Below are 26,905 nucleotides of genomic sequence, written 5' to 3'. Positions count from 1 at the left end.
AAGGATTAATATAGATGTGATTTGAACATTTTCTGTTAGTTTTTTGCAGTTTCTGTCCTGAAATAGAGTCAAGACCTGCTTGAATCTTAATAATAACCACTTTAATGAATTCCTTGGGTCAAAATTATATATAGAAATGTGTTAATTTGTCTATGTATGTTTACTTCAAGAGTTAAGGTATTTTCTATTGTCTCCATTGTATGGTTCGGGTTGGGAATAGGTGTAACAAAGGGTTAAAATAAACCCCATGGAACCTTATTTGACCAGGGCAACAAGATTAAAACTTAACTAGACACCTTTAGGGTCCGAAAAGACATATGGTAAAAAAAGAACACACCTTAAAAATGTAGTAAAAAGAGAAATATAGATGTGATTTGAGTGTTTTCTGCTTGTTTTTGGCTGTTTATGTCCTGAAATAGAGTCAAGATGTGCTTGAATCTTTATAATAACCACTTCAATGAATTCCTTGGGTCAAAATGATATAAAAAAATGTGTTCATTTGTCGCTGTATGTTGTTTACTTCAAGAGTTATGGTATTTTCTGTTATCTCAATTTTATGGTTTGATTGGCAATAGGTGTCAGAAAGGGTTAAAATGAACCCCATGGGCCATTATTTGACCAGGGCAACAAGAATAAATCTTAACTAGACACCATAAAGGTCCTAAAAAACATATGGTAAAAAAGAATACACCTTAAAAGTTTAGTACAAAGAGAAATATAGATGTGATAATTGTGATTTGAACGTTTTCTGCTTGTTTTTGGCTGTTTATGTCCTGAAATAGAGTCAAGATGTGCTTGAATCTTTATAATAACCACTTTAATGCATTCCTTGGGTCAAAATGATATAGGAAAATGTGTTCATTTGTTGCTGTATGTTGTTTACTTCAAGAGTTATGGTATTCTCTGTTATCTTCATGTTATGGTTTGGGTTGGGGGTAGGTGTCAGAAAGGGTTAAAAATAAACCCCATGGGACATTAGTTGACATGGGCAACAAGCAGAAATCATAACTAGACACCTTTAGGGTCCTAAAAAAACAGGTTTAAGAGATGTGTTTTTGGGGTGCTCACGGAGCCTCGAAACTGCCCTACTATTAAGTTAATAGTTACTTTGCAGATTTTGATTATTATTATAAAACATATTTAACCACTCCAGCCCTATTTACATTTCGTCCATTTGAAAATAGCAGATCTACAAGCTGGAGCTTGTAGATCTGCTATTTTCAAAGGATTTTTATGAATTGTATACATTTGAAAACTTGTGAAACCAGACATTCTGCGTAATGAGTACTTTAAAATTGTGATACCATTAGTACATTTTGATATCAATACTTTTGTACTTTTACTCAAGTAAATTTTGAATTCCGAACGTTTACTTGTAACAGAGTATTTCTACATTGCAGTATTGGTACTTTTACTTGAGTAAAATATTTGAGTACTTTTTCCACCACTGCTACACTTGCTCGTGCGCGTGTGATCTTTTTGCTCTGAGAATCTTGGCAAGAAAACAAGTCACTTGATATACTGTAGCGAGTCAGAAGGCTTTTAGATGGCGGTGGCGATATGCTTGATATACTGTACAGTAAGTCAGGAGGCTTTTAGATGGTGATGCTGATATGTTTGAGTGCACTCGGAGGTATAATCTCTTCACATTGCACTCATGGCCAAGATCTAGAGAGTAAAAAAGTTAAAGTATGTAGCGTGTGGCCCATAGGTCAGGAGCATATTATCTCCTGTTTCTGTAGCGTGAGGCAGCTAGTATGTCACATGATGTACAAGTACACCCCCTGGACATGACACTATTCCCTATTGTGCCCATATATGAAACATATATAAAACCAGAGAGGGTCGTGTAAAACGTCTTGGCTTTGATGGAATCTTATATTAGGCGTGCTGTAGGTCTATTTGATGCAGAAACACAACATAATACGGTAGGCTCTATTCACAGCAGCCATATTATGAAGACATTCACAGGTGTTACCAATGATACTAATGAAGGCTCTGTTCCATTCTGGTCAAACAGAGTCAGGGTGCTGATATTGTGCATGTTGGCCCACTGGAAACACTCTGTTACACCAGTGGGTCTACAGTTGGGGTCCAGGGACCCTCATGGGCTTCCAAATGGCCCCTTACAGGTGTGTAATTCTGAGAGTGTACAAATGGAACCAAATGGACCCGTAAGGGTCCATTTGGTTCCATTTGTACACTCTCAGAGTTATGGGGGTCCTGGAAACCACTGTGCTAGACTAAATGGAACAGAGCCTTCATTAGTATCATTGGTAACACCTGGGAAGGAAGTGATAATATGGCTGCTGTGCATAGAGCCTATTGCCTTGATGCAAGTAACGTTAACGAGTGTCAACGAGCGTCAGCTGGACTGACACACACACCTCAGCTGTGCTGAACTGAAGGTGACTGGAGCCCTTGAATATGACTGAAGTAGGGGTGTGCCGATACACTAATTTCACGAAACGATACGATACGATATTTGGCTCACAACTTCGATACGATTTCGATACGATACGATACGCACTTTTTTTATTATGAAAATATATGGAGGAGAAAAAAAGAAAATGCAAACAAATAATTCTGTTTTTGCATTCTTCAGACATGCAAACTTGTAGCTTTTCAGCTACAATAGCCGTTTTGAATCCAAATAGTATGACACCTGACCCGAAAAAAAAAACATGTTGTCACTCTTTTCACTTCGGGGCCGTTTGCATGCCTGATTATTATGATTGTGTAAAAAAAAAAAAAAAAAAAAAAAAAAAAGATTTTTTTTTTCAAAAACGATATTTTTTTTCCCCAAAACGATACATATCGTCGCGAAAACGTATCGCGATATATCGCGGGACGATATATCGGCACACCCCTAGACTGAAGACATGCTTATGTTTACTGTGATTATGGTAAGCTTACATTTCATATCACAAACACCATAGAGTAAACACTCCTGTAACTTTAACCAGCAAAAAATATATATACATAGAAAAATTATAATAATTGGCCGATACCGATATAATTGTATTCCATTCTATAGTGTGTCTTACCAGACTGTCCAGGCGGTGGTAAACCGTTGGGTCCAGACGGCAGGCTCAAGAGGACAGTCAACACTGCAGCTTTCCCACTAGAACAGGGTTCCATTGCAATGGGTTTGGGCGGGCCCTGGAAACACAAGCACACATGCACAGAATATATTACATGTCTAGCATTGCTTATGTCTATTTATTACAAAACCTGCTACATGCTCTACAACCAGATGGTGTCTGAAGAGGAGCCCATGGATTCACTAAAAAGAATACCCTTTTATCTAGCCATCCATCGTATGTATCTATCTATCTATCTATATATCATTGTACAACAAATGATAATACAGGTTTAAGTGGTCAATCGCACTACGCAAAATTAATTTCAGCAAGGACTTATAAAGAATCCATCTAATCAGAGATCAATTTAGTCAATAGTAAGCAATCTACAGTATCATAATCGTTTTGTGTCGATTCATTGATCTACAAGGAAAAAAAATCACACCCAGTGTGAAGAGAGTGGTGCCTTTGAATTAGTGTAACTGGTTGCATCCTTATGTTGCAATCAGCTGCAGCTGTTGAGGCCGTGCTCAAACGGACGGACGGACGGACGGACGCACACACACGGTCAAGTGTAGGAGTGGCTGGCACCACTCAAAAATAACTTGCTTCTCGATTATTTGATTAACCTACATGAGCAAGATTAACTCGGTTATTGGTTCTAAAGATCGGTTTATATATATTTGGGTTGATTGCCCAGCACTATTTTGACCTTACCAAACATTACTAGTAAGGACTCCATGCTCCATCCTTACAGGACATGGTTGTACCAACTTCTCCAAAACAGGGCTGCCTATAAATTAGAAGTCTATTCTTTGTTACATAGAATTTGATATTATGCTATTTCGGTTGAACCCACTGAATAATTCATCGAGTTCATTGATAAAGATTTCCCCATGTTAAAAATGGATCACGTCTTATGTTTCTATGTGTGGCAATGCTATTTTTGTTTTTATAGGGTGCTTTCTTCTATGCCATCGGACATACCCTTTCACCCTCACACATCTAAAGATTGTAATAACCTTGTTTAAAAAATCAGAATACACGTGTTCCCTGTGTAACCACTTTATCCATATTTTACACGTTGGCTATACAAAAATAGCAGATCTACAAGCTCACTGAGTGCCGCACTATGAGCTTGTAGATCTGCAATTTTTAGAAATTTGTGCAAATCTTTGAATATATATCTTTTAAAGTGAGGTTTTTTTATTCAAATCTTTGCTTCATGGGGGTCCCTGGAACTAAATATTTTGAGATGGGGGTCCGTGGGCAAATACATATAATTTGGGGGGGTCCTTGACATGAAAAAGTTTGAGACATTTTTCTTGATTTTTCAAAAATAGCAGATCTACAAGCTCGTACCGCAGCACTCGGTGCCACGCAATGAGCTTGTAGATGCTATTTTTGAATAGCCAAAGAAATAAAAAAAAATCACAGAAACACAGATTATTTCCCGGTTAAATGGGTTGATACTAGCTGTCGATTCTATTTCCAAGTAACGGCACAAGCGTTCAAGCAGTTAGAAAGTAAGGCACCCCATTAACCCATTTAGACCTGGAACGCATCTGTGTCACTTTAGATTTCTTTGGCTATTCAAAAATAGCAGATCTACAAGCTCATAGCGCGGCACCGAGTGCCGCGCTATGAGCTTGTAGATCTGCTATTTTTGAAAAAAAAATGTTTTTTAAATGTTGTAGATTTCTTTCATTTTTTTTTTAGGATTTAGAAAACTTTAGAAATGTTTAAGAATCGCCTCAGGTCTTAAACGGGTTAATGGAACAATACTGGTATGAAAAGAGGAAGACATCACACTCCAGATGCCAACTTTCTGCCAAAGCCTTCATCTGTGTTCACAGTACTGAATCCACATGAAGTCTATTCAACTCAGCTGGCGTCCGGCACAAGCACTGGAGTGTGCGGTCATGTTGAACATCCAGTGGTGTAAAGTAACTAAGTGCATTTACTCAAGTACTGTACTTAAGTCAAATTTTGAGGTATTTTTTACTTTACTGGAGTATTTCCAATTTTCAGTACTTTCACTTCTACTCCACTACATCTCAGAGGCAAATATTCTACTTTTTACTCACTACAATTATTTGAACACTTTAGCTACTACTTTTTGGAAAGAACGGTTTGGAAATTGGAAACACTCAAGCGAAGTACAAATACCTCAACATTGTACTTAAGTAAATGTACTGTAGTTACTTTCCACCACTGTTGAGGACTACACCTCTAAGTTCGGCCGACCAGCTGCTACTGGCAGAGCCCATGGCCAGGAAAAAGACCAGAGATGGAGCCTTCGCTGTGCGGCTGCCCCGAGGGCTCTGGAATAGCCTGCCACTTAATATTAGTGCTTCCCAGTCCATTGACATTTTTAAATCATTATTGAAGACATATTTCTTTTCTCTGGCGAGATAAATCTGGCACTCCATAAGACCATAGATTCCACCTCACTGTTTTCTGCTGTGTGCATATTTAAAGGGATACTTCACCCCCAAAATGACTTTTTTTTTTATCGATTAGTCACCCCATGGAGACTTCAATTCATGGATATTTTTTTAGTTTTTGTCGCATTCCTAGGCCAATAATTTGATGACCAGCGGACCGGTAGGCACTGGTTCCGGTAGAAGACACAAAGGAGACTCAAAACAGAAACACAACATAATTGCCTTGATGCAAGAAACGTTAACGAGTGCCAACGAGCGTCAGCTGGACTGACACACACACCTCAGCTGGTTGGCTACGGCCATTTAAAACGTGCTCTATAAACACAATTTGAGTCGTATATCTGCTACTTTTGATACTTTTGTGTGATGCTACAGTATGATCAAGTAGGCCGTAAATTTTGGAAAACACAAAAAGTTTGAATATGCAGTTAAGAGGTTTCTGCGCGACAACAACGATATTTTCCCTTCACGGCCAGTGATCAAACATTAGAGCGGACGGACGACCGGCGCCGTCTTGTACTGAGCTGCAGACCAAATCTTTTTACAAGGGCGCACGAGTTAACATCAGACGCGTCAGCTGGCTCGGAGATAAACAGTGACTGCTGAACTGATTTGACCAGTGAGTCTGTCTGTCTGTCACACTATTTGGATCACCAGTAAAAATGCTACATCAGAGAAATGTTAGATGTCAAATATCTGACTGTGAGCCAGCAGTGAGTGTGTGTGTGTGTGTGTGTGTGTGTGTGTGTGTGTGTGTGTGTGTGTGTGTGTGTGTGTGTACACAGTATGAGGCCTCTAGTTTGAAATGTATCATCCTACATTTCGCAGATGCACGGTAGCAAAATGACAACTTGAGTTTGTACTCCCCAAGAGGCTGTAGTTACTTGAATGTATGCAACGTTTGTTTGGCATAAACACTTCACAAACATTAATGAATTTGAATTAGTTTGAAAGCTTTTTTATTTTATTTGTTGCTACTTTTAAGCCTGCAGCATACTACTGTATAAACAAAGCCAAACCCTTTTTTTGGCTTTGGCAGGGCTTCCTGAACCAAACAATCTTTTTGACTGTTTTACATTCGATGCAGCTCCACACTGGGTTCTGAACGTTAGACCTTCTGTGTACAGTGCTGGTACCTCAGACAAACTGTCCATGGTACGTTGCTGCCAAATTGCATAAATCCTACTATATAATAAGGAAACCTCTGTCATCAAAACCTGTCTGTTCTCCTCAGTGGCTTGAGCAATTGATCTGAACTTGCACACGGGCATTGACAATAGGGCATAGCAGTGGCAGCCATTTTCTGGTTCCACTTCAAAATAATCAATGCATTTTTCCCATTGACATTTCCAAAAATGTTTATATCAATTAATTTAAGCCTAGAATCAAGCCATCCAGGGTCCTGGTGAATCATGACCATAACATTTTTTTTTCTGTGATTTTATTTTAATTTATATTTAATTATATGATATACTATATTTAATAAATACCCTTTGTTTTGCCGTTTTCAATAAAGTTTTTTTCACAGAATCAAACGTTTTATGGTCATGATTCACCAGGACCCTGGATGGCTTTATTCTAGGCTTAAAATAATTGATATAAATATTTTTGGAAATGTCAATGGGAAAATGCATTGACTATTTTGAAGTGGAACCAAAAAATGGCCGCCACTGCTATGCCCTATTAGCATCTGCACACAACGCCTGTTTTTCACGTTCCCAAAATGTACATAGCTTAGCTCAGACAGCTTAAAGGAGGAGTTCATCCAAAAAATGACTTATTTATATCAATTACACACCCCATGAAGCCTTGATTTCATCGATTTATTTTTGTTTTTGTGGCAATCCTAAGACAATAATTTGATGACCGTGTGTATTTCCGGGAGGAGACACAAATAATCTACTTTGTGTCTCCTACCGGATACATTAGCCGGTAGGAGACGGGAATCAAATTATTAGCTTAGGAATGCGACAAAAACAAAAAAGAATCCATGGATTCAAGGCTTCATAGGGTGTGCAATTGATAGAAAAGAAGTCATTTTTTGGGTGAACTCCTCCTTAAGACAGACGTGTGGTGTGGCATATAGTCTTCAATGCAGCTGGTAATTACGTCGGCCCTTTGAAATGCCACAGCTCACAACTATCTTTCTTTTAGCAGCCGTACATCACGTTTTCGAGTACATATCATATTCATAAGTGTCTTCTCATGGGGGTGGGGTGCTGAAAGCACAGTTTAAATGTGTGTTTCATAGTGGACACAGCGATGTGAAGAACGTTTCATGGCAGATGAGAAAATGATATGCATTTAACAAGAATGTGAACATTATCTGAAGATCTACAAAGCTGTAGAATGTTGCCTTGTGACCTTTGTTTCATGTAAGTAACATAGCTTTATATCGATAGATGAGCTCATAGCCATATTCATATAGTTCAAATGACATAAGTTACATAATAAATAGGTTTACGGTAGGCTATCTCACTTTTGGAAACAAAGTAGCGACTATGTTGCCCAAGAGTTCAAAAAGAGAGCAAAGGTAAAGCATGGGTCTTCAACAGGGGGTCCGGGCCCCATAGGGAGTCCTCAGAGTCACTACAGAGGGAGCGCCAAATCTTTGTGTGATAGGAAATTACATTAAAGGGATAGTTCACCCCCAAAATGACTTTTTTTCCCCTATCGATTAGTGAAACCATGGAGACTTGAATTCATGGATATTGTTTTGTTTTTGTCGCATTCCTAAGTCGGCAGATGATCGGCAGAAAGAGTCTCCTTTGTGTCTCCTACCGGAACCACTGCCTACCGGTCCGCTGGTCATCAAATTATTGGCTTAGGAATGCAAAACAAAAAAAAAAAACAAAAAAAAAACAAAAAAATATCCATGAATTCAGGTCTCCATCTACTAATCGATAGGAAAAAAAAGTCATTTTGGGGGTGAACTATCCCTTTAACCCTAGCAAAATGTGCTGCAGATCTACAGGCACGAGGCGTTGGGAGCTTGTAGATCGGCTATTTTCCTCAAAGAGGTTTGGTGTAGAGGGAAAAAGGAGCAAACCAAAAGGTCAAAATTACTGAGGGCTTAAGTCGTTAAATGTCTGAAATAAACAAAAAAAAAAGATTTACACAACACTAATGTAATGAAGCTATCAATGAAATCTATCGAAAAGTTGAATCTGTACCACAATTGTATACGACACAGTGGGGGTCCCTGCTTTATGTCTCTATCAGCTAAGGGGTCCCTTGGGCTGAAACATGTTGAAGAACCCCTGCTCAAGGCTGGGAGAGATGGAGAACGTTACGGACCAGGACACAGCTCTGATCATCAGTAATCAGTAGTCAATAAACGGTTCATTTTTTTTTAGGGCACAGCTCTAATTTGTCCAGGAAGTGCATACATTAAGCGATGCACGCATCGTTGGCTCTGCTCACAAACCATCCTGACCTGTACACAATGACTTCTTCATCAATTTGTTTTTTTTCCCCAATTTGGGTTTGTTCTTCCTATTTAACCAATTCAATCCGGGAACGCAACTCTGTCATTTTAGATTTATTTGGCTATTTAAAAATAGCAGATCTACAAGCTGACAGCGCGGCACCGAGTGCCGCGCTGTCAGCTTGTAGATATGCTATTTTTTAAAGATATTTTCTTTTGCAAATCTTTGAATATGTTTATACAGTATATGTTTTTTGAAGCAAACATTTTTTACTGAATTCTTTACTTCTGAGGGATTCTACAAATGTCTTCTAAATCCTAACTGTTTAAAAATATATATATATTTTGCACTGTTTTAAAAAAAATAGCAGATCTACAAGCTCACAGTGCGGCGTGAGCTTGTAGATCTGCAATTTAAAAAAAATCTATTCTATGTCTTCTAAATCCTAACCGTTTTTTGAAAAAAGAATATGTTGCTATATCAGTGGTTTTAAAGCGTTTTCATGTCAAGGACCCCCAAAATGATATGTATTTGTCCGTGGACCCCCATTGCAAAATATTTTGTTCCAGGGACCCCCCAGAAGCAAATATTTGAGTTAAAAATGTTCGCTTTAAAATATATTTACATTTTTCTTCACAGAAGCACAGTGAAACCCTCCGTGATTAGCAGGGGATCGATCATACTGGAGATAAATATTCTGTGGTTCTTGAAAGATTAGTCAGAATGCTTAAAAATGCTGGCAGAAGCTACAGCCCGTTTTAGAAAACCCCTGGCAGTGAATGTGTTAAGACCTTTTTAATATCTCTAAAATGAAATAAATAAATAAAACTGATTAATTAAAACAAAACAAGACCATTACTGCGTCAACAGTAGCCAACAAACTATACTATAAAAAATGGTCAAACATTGGCCAAATATGTCAAATATTAACCACGAAAGAGAATAGCCAATCTACAAGCTCGGAGCGCGTCACGACGCGTGTTGGCAAAGATATTTGGTGTAAAGGGGAAACAAAGGAGCCCTGCGGGGTCAGTGATGTATAGAGGAGGGTTTAAATATCTATCATCTAAAACATAAATTCATATTTCATTTGAAATGGTTCGGGGTCATATAATGACAAACATGCCATCGTTACGGTAAAGAGACCGACACGACGACATGCCTGGGGCTCCGTGCATAAACCCCATCAGCAAACATAACCTTTAACTCTTTGACTGCCAGAGTATTTACACATCTACCCCCCTTCCCTGCCAGAGAATAACATTGCAAAAATAGGTAAACTGTGAATTTTGTCTCCGTTTATTTTTTAACATTGAAGTGAATGGAGCAGAAAATCTTCGTATCGCGTTATCTCCTGCTTCCTTTGTGATAAAAAAAAAATGTTTTTTGAAAAAAATAAATAAAAAAATAATAATAATAATAATAATTTTTAATTTTTTCAAAAATCTCGTCAATCTCGTCGACGGCTGGCTGAGCCATGCGGAGAAAAACGAGAAATCTCGTCAATGGCAGTCAAAGAGTTAACAGCGTCGCACATGCACAGGTAGTGATGTTCTGGGTGGGGGGGGGGACAGGGCGAGGGGGACATAATTAAATGTAGCGCGAAAAACACACGGAAGGACAATTACATCGCGGGGCCATTTGAAGAGCACCGAAGCGATCGCCGCTAATGAATAGCGATGGATAGAGCCCCCCCCCCCCCCCCCCCCCCACCCCCCCGCACTCACGGAAGTGTTAGCTAATGCAACTTACGATGCAAATTTGATTTCCGAGAGCGCGAGCTACGCACGCATGCATGCATGCACCGCTGGCCTGGAATGGACATTACCATGCTTCTGACTGTAAACATCTTTACTGCTGTCACAGGCAAATTATGTGGACACATGGACTCTGCTTTAGTTCAGACTACACACGGAAGACCTGCAAAGCTACATTAGCATGATAAATGTTAGTGAGTAGGAATAAATATACCATATATTTCATGTCAAAATTAAAAATTGCTGTTAAGTGATATCTTTCTTTTTTTTTTCTTTAAAACATTTTTTTTTTAATCCCACAATTTTCTAACCCATTTTTCACCCACTGCCAATTGCCTAAGCTTGCAATCCTGGGCGCTACTCTCCCTCTGCCGGCCTGGGGAGAGCCCCAAACTGAGCTCATGCTTCCTTCAGGTCAATGCATGAGGAGTGAGCGTGCCGCTTCTTATCACCTGACCCGGTAGGACGTAGCGCGTGGAAGTAACACGTTATTCCAACCAGTTCCTTTCCCCTTCATCGGGCACCCCGGCTGACCAGGGGGGAGGCGGTATAGAGACCAGGATTACTGCATGTTTTTTTTTGCGCGGGTAACTACCTACCCTAGGAGACACGGGGAGAACATATAAACTCCACACGGAAAGGCCCTTTCGCCAACCCCACCTAGGGTGTGGGAACCCCTAACTGATTCCGATTAGCAGGTTGGTTTCCTCCGCTGTCTGTCTGTGTGAATGTGATGCACATTGTCAAATAATTTGGATAAATGCTTAATACAAAAGTTCAGATACCTCCAAAAGCCCAACGCTAAAAAAAACTTTTGGATCATAAAACAATCATTTCTCCTGTGAGGACCAGGAACATTGTTGTCACCAGTGGTGGAAAAAAAGTACTCAATGTTTTTGTTACTTAAGTAAAAGTATCAATACTGCAATGCAGAAATACTTTGTTACAAGTAAAAGTCCGGAATTCAAAATACTGGAGTAAAGTACCAAAAGTAGAAAATATTCATTATGCAGAATGTCCCGTTTCACAAGTTTTCAATTGCATATAATGCATTAACATCATTTGAAAATAGCCGATCTACAAGCTCACAATGCGTCGCGATGCGACGCATTGTGAGCTTGTAGATCGGCTATTTTCAAATGGCCAAAAATATATATAGGGCTGAAGTGGTTAACGTATGTTTTGTAATGATAATCAAAATCTACAAAGTAACTAGTAACTATCGTTTTCAAATAATTGTAGTGGAGTAAAAGTACAATATTTGCCTCTGAGATGTAGTGGAGTAGAAGTAAAAAGTACCGAACATTGGAAATACTCCAGTAAAGTAAAGATAACTCAACATTGTCCTTAACACATCCACTGCCAGGCCCGTAGTCCTACGGGCCGTTAAATCCAACCGTTAACTGCCGTTCCCGTAGCCCGTAGTCCCGTAGTTTTCCCATGTTAAATCGTGCAGGTGCAGATTCCGGATTTTTTTTGCACTTCCGGTCTCGAAGTGGGCGGACCGGAAACGAAATAATACTGTTTCCGGTTTTTCTCCCGCCTCCGTTTCCTGTCTAGCGGTCAACTTTGGACGCCATTATCTCTGGCTTGTTGTTTTTCTCACCGCATCCACCATTTTAGCGTTTTCCTCTCGTTCTCCAGAATGCAGTGTCGGATCGCCGCACGGTTTTCAGCGTTTTGTTCGGTCGGGTCCCGTGTTTGTGTCGAACCAAATGAACGCGGATTTTAAACGGATTTAGCGGGGCCTATGACGGAATCAAAAAAACAAAAAAGGTAAGAAATTGCTTGGCACTACGATGGACGTTCTGAGATTAGCCGATGGCAGTCAATGTGTTAAGTACTAGCACTTGAGTAAACGTACTGTGTTAGTCACAATGTCTATTTCTCACATTGTGAGGATATTATTTGGCCCTCACACAAGTCTAGTAACACAGGCACACACAGTGCCGTTGACAGGTGTCATCCATCACACTAGCTGTCGGTTAGCGGGTCCATATGTCCAACGGGGGGGAACACATTGAATGGAGACATCTGTGTCATTCAGGCCCCGGTCCTGAGGTGTCTGCTCTTAACCCATTAAGGCCTGGAACGCATCTGTGTCACTTTTTGATTTGAGCTAAAAAAAAGCATTATTTTACATTTCGGAAAAATCGTGAAATTGTGTGCAAATCTTTGAATATTTATTCTTTTAAAGCGAACATTTTCATCTCAAATCTTTGCTTCTGGGGGGTCCCTGGAACAAACTATTTTGAGATGGGGGGTCGGCGGCCAAATACATATCATTTTGGGGGTCCATGACATGAAAAAGTTTGAGAACCACCGATATAGAAACATACGTTTTTCAGAAAAAATGTTGGGATTTAGAAGACATTTTTGTAGAATCGGCCTCAGGTCTTAATCGGTTAAATGGCTTCCTCATCTCACACCTGTGGACCTTCCTATTGTCTCTGTCGGAGGGGGGAAACCTTGTATTTCCAAAAAATGGTTCCTCTGTTTAGATTGAGGGGGGGATATCAGTCACCAGAGGGAACACGCCGGTTAAAATGGCTTCCTCATCTCACACCTGTGGACCTTCATGTCGTCTGTCGGGGGGGAAAACCTTGTTTGTCCAAAAATGGTTCCTTTGTTTAGATTGATATAGATAGATATTGATTGTTGATCCCACTCAATTTGTGGGGGTCACAAACCATGATTATTACTATTATCATCATTGTTTTCATTTTCTTTTTCTGGAGTGGCAAGGATGAAAGGGGTTTGTTTTGGTTTCCGGGGGCCGTTGCCATTGTTTACCGTAATAACAATAACTTATCGTGTCTATAATTTATTTTTCAGCCTCCTTGCGTTTCGGTGTTGATGTTGTGCATTAGCATTAACATTTTGCTCTGCCGGTATTATTCTGCAGCATTAGCTTAACGCGGCGGCGCAGAGCGCACAAACAGGAACGAGTGGCTTTAATTAGAAGCCACGCTTTCACCTTTTTAAGTGAAGTGGCTTTGAATGAACGAACACAAACGTCAGTGGATGCCGGAGAGGAAGCCATTAGGCTGTTTAACCCTTTGAGACCGGGAACGCATCTGGGTGTCATTTTTTAGATTTCTTTGGCTATTTAAAAAAAATAGCAGATATACAAGCTCTACGAGCTTGTAGATCTGCTATTTTTTTAATATATATTTTTTTAATTTTGAATATACTGTATATATATATTTTTTTTTAAAGCGAACATTTCTAACTCAAATCTTTGCTTCTGGGGGTCCCCCTGGAACAAAAACACTTTGAGATGGGGGTTCCACGGCCAAATAAATATAATTGCGGGGGTCCCTGAGAACCACTGATCAAAAAACTGTAGGATTTAGAAGACATTTGTAGAATCCCCCAGAAGCAAAAATGTGAGTTACAAATGTTTGCTTTAAAAAAAATATATATATTCAAAGATTTGCACAAATTGTCAGGATTTTTCAAAAAAATTGCAGATCTACAAGTTCATAGCGCGGCACTCGGTGCCGCGCTATGAGCTTGTATATGCGCAATTTTTTTAATAGCCAAATAAATCAAAAAATGACAGATGCGTTCCCGGTCTCAATGGGTTAAATAGCAGCTTGCTTGCTTGGTGGGGGGAGGAGGATGCGTGTATGCTCATATTGGAATCAGAGTGTGGTATGCCGCTAATTTATTCTACAAAAACAAACCCATTCAATAATTCCGGTTTCATCGCTGATTAGAGATTTGATGAAGTAATAAAATAGTGTACATTACGACAAAATGTGTGTTTTTAAGTGACACACATGAACCTGAATACCAATCTATTGGGTTAGCATATTTTCTACCCAAGTCTGACTTTGTCGTTTTGTTTTCCAGTTCAGGTTAAAAACTGTGGCAAAAAAACATGGCAGGCTGCATAAGACGGATAGCAGTGGTTGACTAACTTTTTCATGTCAAATACTCCCAAATTAATTTGGCTGCGGGATTAGATTCTTTTTGGATTTTCTTTTTTAGATGTTTTGAAAATAGTAGATATACATGATCCCAAACAAGTAACCAAAGCTGTCATATACGTGTAGAGTAGTACAATATTTGCCTCTGAGATGTAGTGATTAGCATTAAAAAAAATAAAAACATGGAAATACCCATGTAAATTAAATGCGCTTCAAAATTGTACTCAAGTACTCAAGTAAATGTACTCATTGTACTGTACTGTACTGTACTCAACCACCGTTGGTTGAATGTAAAACATGAATGTAATCAATGAATGTAAAAAACAACAACTTGTATCTCCAAAATATTTAAATGTTTTTATGTTTTTTTCGTAAATGAATGCCCTACTTCATCATACAAGAGTGTTGCACTAAAGTCGTGAAAATAGCAGATCTACAAGCTCACAACGGCCCGTTGTGAGCTTGTAGATCGGCTATTTTTGCTATTCACGTTTTTTGGGAAATGGACCAATAGCCACTACTTTAAATCTTTTTTTTTATTTTTTATTATGAAAAAAGGAAGTGTTTTTCCACCCGACAAACAACAACATGGACACAGGGCTGGCTTTGGTGTTGCGCCGGTCATTAGCATATGTTAAACAGCTTAAACGATGCCAGATGTCCGTCAATTAACCTTTATGAGAGGTAATTAGTTTCTTCATATAGTTGACCTTCAGCTGGTGGCTGCCAGGCCGGTCACACATGGGGTTCTCAGCCTGTGGGCCGGGGGCCCACTGGTGGGCCGCGAGGGTATTGCAAGTGGCCCCCCCCTCGAAATAATAGGCTCTATGCACAGCAGCCATATTATCACTTCCTTCACAGGTGTTACCAATGATACTAATGAAGGCTCTGTTCCATTTAGTCTAGCACAGTGGTTTTCACGACCCCCATAACTCTGAGAGTGTACAAATGGAACCAAATGGACCCGTAAGGGTCCATTTGGTTCCATTTGTACACTCTCAGAGTTACACACCTGTAAGGGGCCATTTGGAAGCCCATGAGGGTCCCTGGACCCTAACTGTAGACCCACTGGTGTAAAAGAGTGTTTCCAGTGAGCCAACATGCACAATATCAGCACCCTGACTCTGTTTGACCAGAATGGAACAGAGCCTTCATTAGTATCATTGGTAACACCTGTGAATGTCTTCATAATATGGCTACTGTGAATAGAGCCAATAGACCATATTCACACGGCGGCCATATTGGAATTTAACATTGAAAGTGCCGCCACCCGGGGTGGCTACTTTCATTGACTTCATAGAAACATGGCCGCCATGTGAATATGGTCTATTGGGGTAGGCCTATACTACGCACCGAGTGCAAAAATCATGAACAAGTTTGACAACCAATGACATATAGCAACATAAGTAAATAAATAAATAAAAAACTGTTAGGATTTGGAAGACATTTGTAGAATAGTTGAATTTGTAGACTTTGTAGAAACCTTTTCATGTCAAGGACATGTGAAAATCATTATGTGGCATTATGTGAAAATCTTTGAATATATATCTTTTTTTACTACTAACTACTTTTTTAAACTTGAGATGGGGGTCTGCGGCCAAATAAGGATAAGGATAAGGATAAATACATATAATTGTGGGGGACCTTGACTTGAAAAAAGTTTGAGAACCACTGATATTATAGCAACATGAAAACTGTTAGGATTTAGACATTTGTAGAATCCCCAGAAGCAAAGATTTGAGTTACAAAGTAAAAAAATATATATATTCGAAGATTTGCACAAATTCGGTGCCTCGCTATGAGCTTGTATATCTGCTATCTTTTTGAACGGCCAAATACATCTGAAAATGACACAGATGCTTTCCCAGTCTCGTATGAGCGAATAGGGGAAGGGGATCGACGTCACGTGATTCCTTAACAAAAGGTGCTTATTGGTCAAAAACCTGGATGTGTGTCTCAAAGAATGGCACAGTTTTTCAGTGGGTAAGTGCAATTGCTTTATTGCACTATAGGTATTATGAAGCGTTTTATGTAGTGTAGGTGTAATTTATTTACCCCCCCCCCCCCTCCGGCCGCCATATTTTGGGAATGTCGCTACAAACCACAAAATTTCACAAAATATTCAAACAATTTCAAAATTGTTAATTTTTTGTTTCCAAAAGTAAAAACAAAAAGATTGTAGATCGGCTATTTTCGCTATTAATCGCATGGCAAAGCATATAGGGGCCTAAGCGCTTAAAAGCACAAGCTATTTTTATGCACATGGGACAGGTCCAAACATGTATGTAAGCCGTTTACAAAACTGGAAAAACTGCACTGCCGTTTATGTGAGGTACCGTTGACCATGAGGTGTGTTCACTTCATTCACTGTGTCAGAATCCAGAGACACTCAGCGTGTAATTATAATAAATGCTCAACAGCCATGACAGTTGGAACATTAACTCTAGTCTGCACCTGCAAATATCACAACGTTATGTCACGGCCCAAAACACCATATAACTTGGTCTTGGAGCGTCTGTCTGTGCGGGAGACAGCAACTGTCTCCCGCAGATAAAAACAACATTTATTTTCGTGTATTCGAACAATTTGAGACAGACTCCAACAATTGCTATGCTCCTATATGTGCCTGAAATGCTCACTGTACTGTATCTAGCAGGAAAAAGGCCCTGGATGGCATCTATACACCAGAATGCTATGAATGAAAGCAGATCTACAAGCTCACGACTTGAGCTGATGAAGGGACTGTTGTCGACTCCTACTTATAAAAAGTGTTTGTGTGTGTCCTATGCCCTGCTCAGACTACTAGGTAATATGCGATATTTGGGGTTGGAAACGTCTCTCCCTACCCCAGCCCAGATCGGGCGTCAATATCGGGCAAGATTGTTAGTTGAGGGGTTCAACGATCCAATCTGGAGCCAATTTGCTCACAGACAAAAGCTCACAGACAAAATAGCAGATATACAAGCTCAGAGTGCCGCGCTATGAGCTTGTAGATTTGCTATTTTAGAAAAATCCTGAAAATGCGAATATATATAATGTAATATATATATACTGTATATATATACTGTATATATATATATATATATATATATATATATATATATATATATATATATATATATATATATATATTTTTTTTTTTTTTAAGCGAACATTTGTAACTCAAATCTTTGCTTCTGGGGGTCCCTGTTACAAAATATTTTGCGATGGGGGTCCGCGGTCAAATACATATCATTTTGGGGGTCCTTGACATGAAGTCTACAAATTCAAAAATTCTGCAAAATTAATGTCTTTTAATTCCTAACAGTTTTTTTTAACAAAATTATATTGATATATATCATTGGTCAAAGTTTTTCATGATTTTTCAAGATTTTTCAAAAATAGCAAAAATCTACAAGCTCATAGCATGGCTTTATTAACACACTTTCACTGTCTGATGATGACGACGACAGACCTGGAAATGACGTAATTTAAAACAATAAAAGCTCATTTACTTCCTGTTTATTTCCTGCAGGGAAATGGCTATATCTCTGCTAGATCTCCGTTCCTCTTGCTTTACGGCAAAAACAAGCCTCATTGAAAGGAGCCTATCTCCGTGAGGACGCCGGTCAAGGATGATATTCCATAATTCTTCTAAGGTACAGTAAAATCGCAGTTTTTGCTGTCTGCAGTGGCACACTAAATCAGTGGTTCTCAAACTTTTTCAGGTCAAGTACCCCTGTATTTGGCCGCGGACCCCCATCTGAAAAGATTTTGTGTCAAGGACCCCGTACAAGATTTGTGGTGTTAACTCATTGAGTGCCAGAATTGCCAGAATTATTTCAGAATGATGTTGTCCCAGTGGCAGCGTTTTTTTCACAGAAAACAAAAAGTGCTTAGGAAGCGAGATACAGCCTTTTTCAGTTCTAAGTTAAACAAGGAGTGGATGGAGCTGCAAATCTTCAGATGAGGATATCTTGGGTTCTGAACATGTCTTTTTTTTTTTTTTGATATTTTTTTCAAAAACACGTCAAACACGTCATTGGCACGTTGCTCAATGAGTTAAAAAATATGTAAAACATATTCAAACATTTTCAAATAATGTCAAGATTTTTTGAAAATAGCTGATGTAGGGCCCTGGTGGTCCCCGGACCCCACTTTGCGAACCCCTGCATTAGACCACGGACCACCATAACTCTGAGAGTGTACAAATGGGTCCATTTGGTTCCATTTGTACACTCTCAGAGTTACAGCAACATAAGGTTCCATTTGGTTCCTAACTATCCAACATTTATCTCCCTGGAACCCACTCAAGGACCCCTGGGGGTCCCCGGACCCCACTTTGAGAACCATGGCACTAAATTACACTATTACTCCGGCAGTCCAAGAGTTTAAGATACGCATAACTCCTGCAGTCTTGAACCCCAGACTATAGTGCGTAAAAAAAATAACACGGTAACTACTCACGTCAACTCCAGGGGGCGACGATGACAGCTCCGGCTGCTTGCCGCCGCCAGCGCCGGGAGCGCCGGCGTCCAGCGCCACGGCGACCGAGGCGAAGGGGCGGCTGGCCATCTGCTGACGCTCCCTCATGAGCTGCTGCGGAGACACAACGGGCCAGAGCAGGCGGAACGTGATGAGGAGGAACATGGGAGAGAAAGGGAAAAGCAAAAAAGAGAGAGCGGGACAATGAGGACAACATGCTGAGACAACGTGTCGGGATGCATTCAAGAGAAAAAAAAAAAACACACCTCCAGTGGTGGACGATGTATTATTTTTTTTTAAATTGAAATGAGCGATACCATAATGTTGAACTACCCTTCAAGACCGGGAACGCATCTGTGTAACCACTGTGTAACCATTATTGTTATACTTTGGCTATTCAAAAATAGCAGATCTACAAGCTCATAGCGCGGCACCGAGTGCCGCGCTATGAGCTTGTAGATCTGCTATTTTTGAAAAATCGTGACCATTTGTGCAAATCTTTGAATCTATATATATTTTAAAGCAAACTTTTTAAACTATTTAAAAAAATGTATATTTTGATATGGGGGTCCACGGCCAAATACATATCATTTTGGGGGGTCCTTGACATGAAAAAGTTTGAGAACCACTGACATAGCAACATATATATATATTTTTTTAAACTTTTAGGATTTAGAAGATATTTGTAGAATCTCCAGACGCAAAGATTTGAGTTACAAATGTTCAATTTAAAATATATATATATATATATATATATATTCAAAGATTTGCCCACATTTTCATGTTTTTTCAAAAAATAGCAGATCTACAAGCTCATAGGGCGGCACTCGGTGCCACGTACATCTGTAATTTGTTATAGACAAAGTATAACATAATTGTTTAAGTGGTTAAAATCTAAAGTGACAGATGTAAAAGAAGTCAAATAAAACTGTACATTAAAACCGTTTTATTTATTGGTCCTGTTTGCAGGACCAAAAATGTAGGATTGTTTGGATGTTTTTTATTGATTGTAAGGATGTTTTTATTGATAGTGGACCACAATGGAAACAAGTTGTCTTTTGTGTGTTCATCCCTGTTGGCGTTTTTATTGTTATCGTAATGCCAATAGCATGTTTCTATTCTACTCAACATTTTACTTGAGTAAATGTGCAAATGTATTGGCATCAAAATATACAACTTAAATAGTAAAACAATAGGGATTATAGGTTTATGTATGTTTTGCAATAATATTCCAAATCTTCAAAAATAACTAGCAACTAAAGTTGTCAAACACATGTAGAGGAATACAAACTATATATATATATATATATATATATATATATATATATATATATATATATATATATATATATATATATATATACTATATATAATACAAACTCTGAGAGGAAAATATCACCTTTCAGACATGTAGTGGAGTAGAAGTATAAAGTATCGCAAAAATGGAGGTACTCAAGTTTTCACTAAAAGTAACTCAAAAGTACAGTATTGAGTAAATGTACTTAAATTTACTATCCACCAGCGGACATGAGGACAAATGCGCAGAGACAACATGTCGGATACATTCAAGAGAAAAAAAACAGTGGCCAGGGCCCTTCCACACTCCTGTAATAAATCATAATAGTTAACCCATTTAGACCGGGAAAGAATCTGTGAAATTTTTAGATTTCTTTGGCTATTCGAAAATAGCAGATCTACAAGCTCATAGCGCGGCACCAAGTGCTTGTAGATCTGCTATTTTTGAATTCTAAATCCTAACAGTTTCCTGAAAAAACGTACGTTGGTATAATATCAGTGGTTCTCAAACTCTTTCATGACAAGGACCCCCAAAATTATATATATTTGGCCGCGGACCATCATCTCAAAATATGTTGTTCCAGGGACCCCCTCAGAAGCAAAGATTTGAGTTAAAATGTTCGCTTTAAAAATTATATATACTTAAATATTTGCCCAAAATAGCAGATCTAGAAGCTCATAGCGTGGCACTCGGTGCCGCGCTATGAGCTTGCATATCTGCTATTTTTGAATAGCCAAAGTATCAAATATTGATAGTGGTTACACAGATGCGTTCCCGGTTTAAATGGGTTAAATAAATAAAATAAAAATGACGCCTTTGGGGGGGGCGGGGGCGCGCATCTGTGCTTCCGAACGAACTCTCCTCTCAAGGGTGAATCGCCTAAACGCTTTTAACATACTTTCCCTAACAGCAGGGGGTTCATCGTTCTCTGCCAATTTAAAGTAAATAGAGTCGGGGACACATGAGGATACTACTTTAGCCCTCGGCGAAAAGAAAAAAAAAAACATCTGTAAAATCGGGTGGGCGACTTAGACTAGAGAAGGCTGTTGCTCGGCCATTATGTCTCTGCTGCGGCAGAATCAACAGGCTTCATTGAATTACTGGCTAATCAAAAAGTCAGAAAGAAAACGGGCTCCTGTCATTATGCGTATGACAAGCAATTATTCAGCCATTGATCCCCGGCCGTCATCAGCATTCCGGTGGTGGGGTTTAATTAACCACGCCGTTTGGGGCTTAAACCTTCCCCTCCTCCGCATTTTAACTAAGGCAGGGTTTTCTGAGAATTTAGACCACCCCCGCCTCTTTGGAGGAAAAAAAAGAAAATCTATAGGACATAACATTTCATTAGAACAGTGGTTCTAATGTGGGGTCAACAGAGTGGACCCTTACGGGTCTGTAACTCTGGGAGCGTATGAAAGGAACCAAATGGACCCTTACAGGTCTATAACTCTGAGCATACGAAAGGAACCAAATGGACCCTTACAGGTCTGTACCTCTGAGAGTGTATAAAATGGAACCAAATGGACCCTATACGGGTCTGTAACTCTGAGAGCAAATGGAACTAAATGGACCCTTACAGGTCCATAACTCTGAGCATACGAAAGGAACCAAATGGACCCTTACAGGTCTGTACCTCTGAGAGTGTATAAAATGGAACCAAATGGACCCTATACGGGTCTGTGACTCTGAGAGCGTACAGCTGGAACCTACAATGAGCTTGTAGATCTGCTATTTTTAAATTGGAATCCTGATTTTTTTTTGTGCTTTTTTTTATTTGAATCCCGAAAAGTATTTTTGTATTATTATTTTATTATATAGTATTAAATTAGTTATACGTATGTTCACTTTTTGAACTTAAACACAAATACATTGGACATAAAAAAGACAATAGAATTTTAATACTAGTCATTAAGCTACTAATATAGACTGAAGTCATTAAAGCGGGTCATATTTGCATGTTTGGAATTTGAAATCAATAATATATCAGTATTCCGATATTAACCTGCGGGCCGCATTAAGTGAAGGTGGGGGCCGCATGTGGCCCCCGGGCCGCCAGTTGCCTCTGGCAAGCCCAAGCAATACATAAAGTTGAGAATCGTTACATGAGAAGCATTTGATTGTAGAGTCGGAGAACGAGAGAGAGAGAAGAGTCCACGTGAGCGTGGGAGAGTGCACGTGAGCGTAGGAGAGTGCACGTGGGAGCAGGACAGGGCGAGTGAGCGAGCGAGAGAGAGAGAAAACAATAGCAGTGCTCATGTGCAGTAAATCTACACCCTCCGGCTATTTCAGTATGAACCTACAAATCAATACTAAATATCAATGCAGCTACATTGGGTGTGTATCCATGAGAATCCACAGCCTGGGGGGCGCACGCATTATGGGGGGGCTGCGTTAGTGTGACCCACATTACTCACACAAGAGACAAATTGATTTAGTCATTTCCACTTGTATGATTTGTGAGTTTATACTGCGTTCCGCGCTGTGCTGTCTGAAGATGACTCAGGCTGGCGGTACACTGTTGAAGGGATATTTCACTTGTTTTTGTTTTTTTTTGGCGTAATTTTTCCATCTACTCAGGCTTTTGGGAGCCCCCCCAGACAGTTTTTAAGTTGCTTGATTCAGTATTTAGATATTTGATATTTATTTTATCAGACACACCCATTGCAACTTCAAACTCCATTTTAACCATGTTAGATTAATCGAAAACACCCGTCCTTGGTTGTGGTGACTTATACTGCCCTCCTAATATGTGATGGGCCATGTTTATTTTATTAAATTTTTTTGTTGTATTTAATTTCCCCCCCAAAAAAATATAAAAAATACATGACAAAAATAATTGATAAAACACGCTCTCAAGAGTTCAATTATTGGTAAAGGTAGGGTAAGTGATTTGCTTTGGTTAAAGAGAGTGTTAAATAGCTCTATATTCTGATAGTACTCATTGCTATAGAGTGTTTGTTCAGTATTAGGAGTCTCCTTGTCTCTCCAGCTCTTTATTAACACATCGGGTGCCAGCATTTTTTTCATAACAACTTACCGTGGGTGCCAGCATTCTCCCCATTGACTGCGCTTTGCTGTTTGACGTGTCCGCGTGCGTTACAAGCAAATCCACGCAAAAAAAAGCATCGATTCATGTTCTGCCATGAGCCTGGCTACAGGCTGGAACCATAACATTCCCCTCGCGGGTTACAACGGGGGGGGATCGCGCATAGCGCATGACCGTTTTTCCCCACAGGAAACAGATTCGGAGATATAGGCGTTTCAAAGTAGGAAATAGACAGGAAGCGGATGGGGGGAAAAAAAGTGTTTCCGGTGAGCGATCTGGCACTTCCTTCGCAGGATTACAATGGGTGCTCCCAGAGCTGCTCTAGCCCCTGCTCTAGAAAAACGAAAAAAACAAAAAGACTGAAATCACGGTTCAGACCGTGTTCGGCACCGAAGCTTCGGAACCACCACTATGTAAACACACGGTTCAGACCGTGTTTGGCACCCGATGTGTTAAACAAAAAATGCATTTTCGTTTCAGTTCCAGTTTCATTTCCAATTTTATCCAACCAGGACAGAGAACTCAATCAGGATATAGATTAAACAAGTGAAATTGGAAGTGATGACACTAAGAAATGAGCAGACAAAATTGGAACTGGAACACTATACAAATTAAGCTGGGGGTACTTTCTCCTGATTGGCTGAGATTTTGACACCTACCGAAAAATGTATTTTCTGTTTATTAAAGAGCTGGAGAGACAGGGAGACATATGTTACTGAAAAAACACTCTATAGCAATGATTACTATCAGAATATAGTATTTTAACCTTTTAACAAAATACTTTTTGTTTTAACCAAAAACTATCACTTACCCTACCTTTAAACATCTGCATTAGACAACGTAAAAAAAAATGTTATTTTGATCCACGACAACAAAAAATTCTAAGTATTGGGTCTAAGAGTCTAAATCTCATCAAATGGTGGTCCGTGGCTCAAATACCGAATAAATAATGGACCTTGATATGAAAAGGGTTGAAAACCACTGCTCTACACCAAATCTCTTTGCCCCAAAAATGTGGTTTAAGTTCAAATTTGGCAACATCAAAATCAGGATCCTTTTGTGCCTGTTATAGGCACAGTGAGGGGCCTGAAATGGCCCCGTACTGGCCTCTTAATATTGGCTGAATGGTTCTCAACCAGTGGTCCGGGGACCACCAGTGGTCCTTGGGGGAGGTACCAGGGGGTCCCCAGCGAAATTAGCTAACACATTTTAAGCACTTAGCTTTGGCTCTTCAAAAATAGCAGATCTACAAGCTCATAGCGCGGCGAGTGCCGCGCTATGAGCTTGTAGATCTGCTATTTTCGGAAAATCTTGAAAATGTGTGCATATCTTTGAATATATATATACTTTTAAAGCGAACATTTTTAACTCAAATCGTTGCTTCTGGGGGTCCCTGGCACAAAACAATGTCAGATCGGGGTCCGTGGCCAAATCTATATCAATTTAGAGATCCTTGGCATAAAAAAAGGTTGAAAAACACTGCAAAATAGATAATTAACAGAAATACCTAAAAAAAAAAAAGTAAAAAAAAAAAGTAAAGGTGTAAAGTTACACGTGTAAGCACTACGGTGCGGTGGAGTCCAAATAGACTCAACTATGTTTTTCGTGACGCCAAGCTCGAGCAGAAAATGGCTTCTCTTGTTCCGCGGCCGATCGATACTGTAAAACAACGGGCAGCACACTTTTGATCAGCCACGTACCGCCTGATCAATACGTGAATGGGGTCCGCCATGTTGGTGCCAAGGACAGAGCTGATTGCTATTGGATTTGTGATGAGCTCAAGTGTGCAGCATTAAGCTCTAATTGTCTGGCAGATTAGCATGCCAAGCCTGTTGTAGCAACAAACGCACACGCAGCCACACACACACACACACACACACACACACACACACACACACACACACACACACACACACACACACGCAGTAGTCATAACGTATTCAGTGCTTCTCAAACTTTTTCATGTATTTGGCCACGGAAAATAGCAGAACTTTCAATAGGGCTGAAGTGGGTAATAATAATAATTGTAGTGGAGTAAATAGTCCATGAGCCAGACAAGATTTCATTATCGAAAGAGTGTGCAAAACCATACCTATATTAAATTGTTTATAGGGTCAATATAAGTAAATAAATATATGATAACCTTTCCACAGGAGTAGCTTTTTCATGGTTATCACACATTTTGTTATTTTCCCCATACGTACATGACAGGTGAAAAAATGACAAAATTTAAAAAAGATTTATCATAATGAAACTTCCTGAGTTGATTACTTACATGAAGACAATGATTTATCGTATTACAACTTTTCTGAAATTGTATATTTAAATATGCAAATTAGGCATGAGGAAAATATGCCCGAATTTGCATAACTTTACAGAATCAACATTGGAACATTGGACAAAGCCAGAGTCAACATTCTTATTTCATTTTGTTAAGATGTTGGAGTCAAAGGTTTTTAACGAGGGAATATTCAATATCTGGCTCAATTTTAGGGCTCTGGCTCAAGGACGAAATGCCTAATTTGCATATTTAAATGTACAATTTCAGAAAACTTGTAATACGATAAATCATTGTCATTTTTTTCACCTGTCATGTACGTATGGGGAAAATAACTAAATGTGTGATAAATATGAAAAAGCTGCTCCTATGGAAAGGTTATCATATATTTATATACTTATATTGACCCTATAAACAATGTAATATAGGTATGGTGTTGCCCACTATTTCGATAATCATTGCTCAATTTTGGGCCTCTGGCTCATGGACTAAAAAGCACAATATTTGCCTCTGAGATGTAGTGGAGTAGAAGTAAAAGTATTGAAATTTGGAAATACTCCAGTAAAATAAAAGTACCTCAAAATTGTACTTAAGCACAGTACTTGAGTACTTAGTCACTTTCCACCACTGGCTGAAATGCACGTTTTCCTGTTACTGTACATGTACCGTACACAGCACAGGGGTGGCTATAAAAAGGTATATGACTGCAAGTGGACTGGAGTCTTATTACTGCTTACAATTATACGCTTTGCTTTTACTGTTTGATAAGAGATACTGATAGCTCAGTGATGTGCCGCACTATAAGGATAAAATACATAATCGATGTGCATAAAACCACAGCTTCTTTCAATGCCATTGAAGTCTCATATTATCGTTGTCGGGCAAAAATCTTGTATCGCATACGTTTTTTTTTCTTTCCATAAATTAATGCCCTACCTTTAATTTATGATGTTGTGGAAAAGTAGCGGAAATAGCTGATCTACAAGCCCACAATGCGACGCATTGTGAGCTTGTAGATCGGCTATTTTCAAAAGATTTGTATACATTTGAAAACTTGTGAAATGGGACATTCTGCATAATGAGTACTTTTACTTTTGGCATTTTAAGTACAGTTTGATACCAACACTTTTGTACTTTTACTCAAGTACATTTAGAATTCCAGACTTTTAC

The 26,905-nt window shown here is 39.3% G+C and overlaps 1 protein-coding gene across 3 annotated transcripts in view; it reads right to left on the bottom strand.

Annotated features, from left to right (window-relative positions):
- The window catches only part of atrnl1b (attractin-like 1b), a 172,560-nt gene that overhangs the window by 8,172 nt on the left and 137,483 nt on the right, over positions 1 to 26,905 (bottom strand). For all 3 annotated transcript variants that reach the window (XM_084079482.1, XM_084079484.1, XM_084079483.1), the window contains 2 exons: positions 19,097 to 19,228; positions 3,048 to 3,162 (listed from right to left, as the gene is read on the bottom strand). In XM_084079482.1, the coding sequence (XP_083935608.1) occupies positions 3,048 to 3,162; positions 19,097 to 19,228 (247 nt within the window). The remainder of the gene's footprint in view (positions 1 to 3,047; positions 3,163 to 19,096; positions 19,229 to 26,905) is intronic.

This window comes from Gymnoscopelus microlampas (assembly GCF_963454915.1).
Source record: "Gymnoscopelus microlampas genome assembly, chromosome: 14".
Classification (NCBI taxonomy): domain Eukaryota; kingdom Metazoa; phylum Chordata; class Actinopteri; order Myctophiformes; family Myctophidae; genus Gymnoscopelus; species Gymnoscopelus microlampas.
The sequence above is the reverse complement of the archived record's forward strand: the minus strand, read 5'-3'. Positions and strand labels throughout refer to the sequence as shown.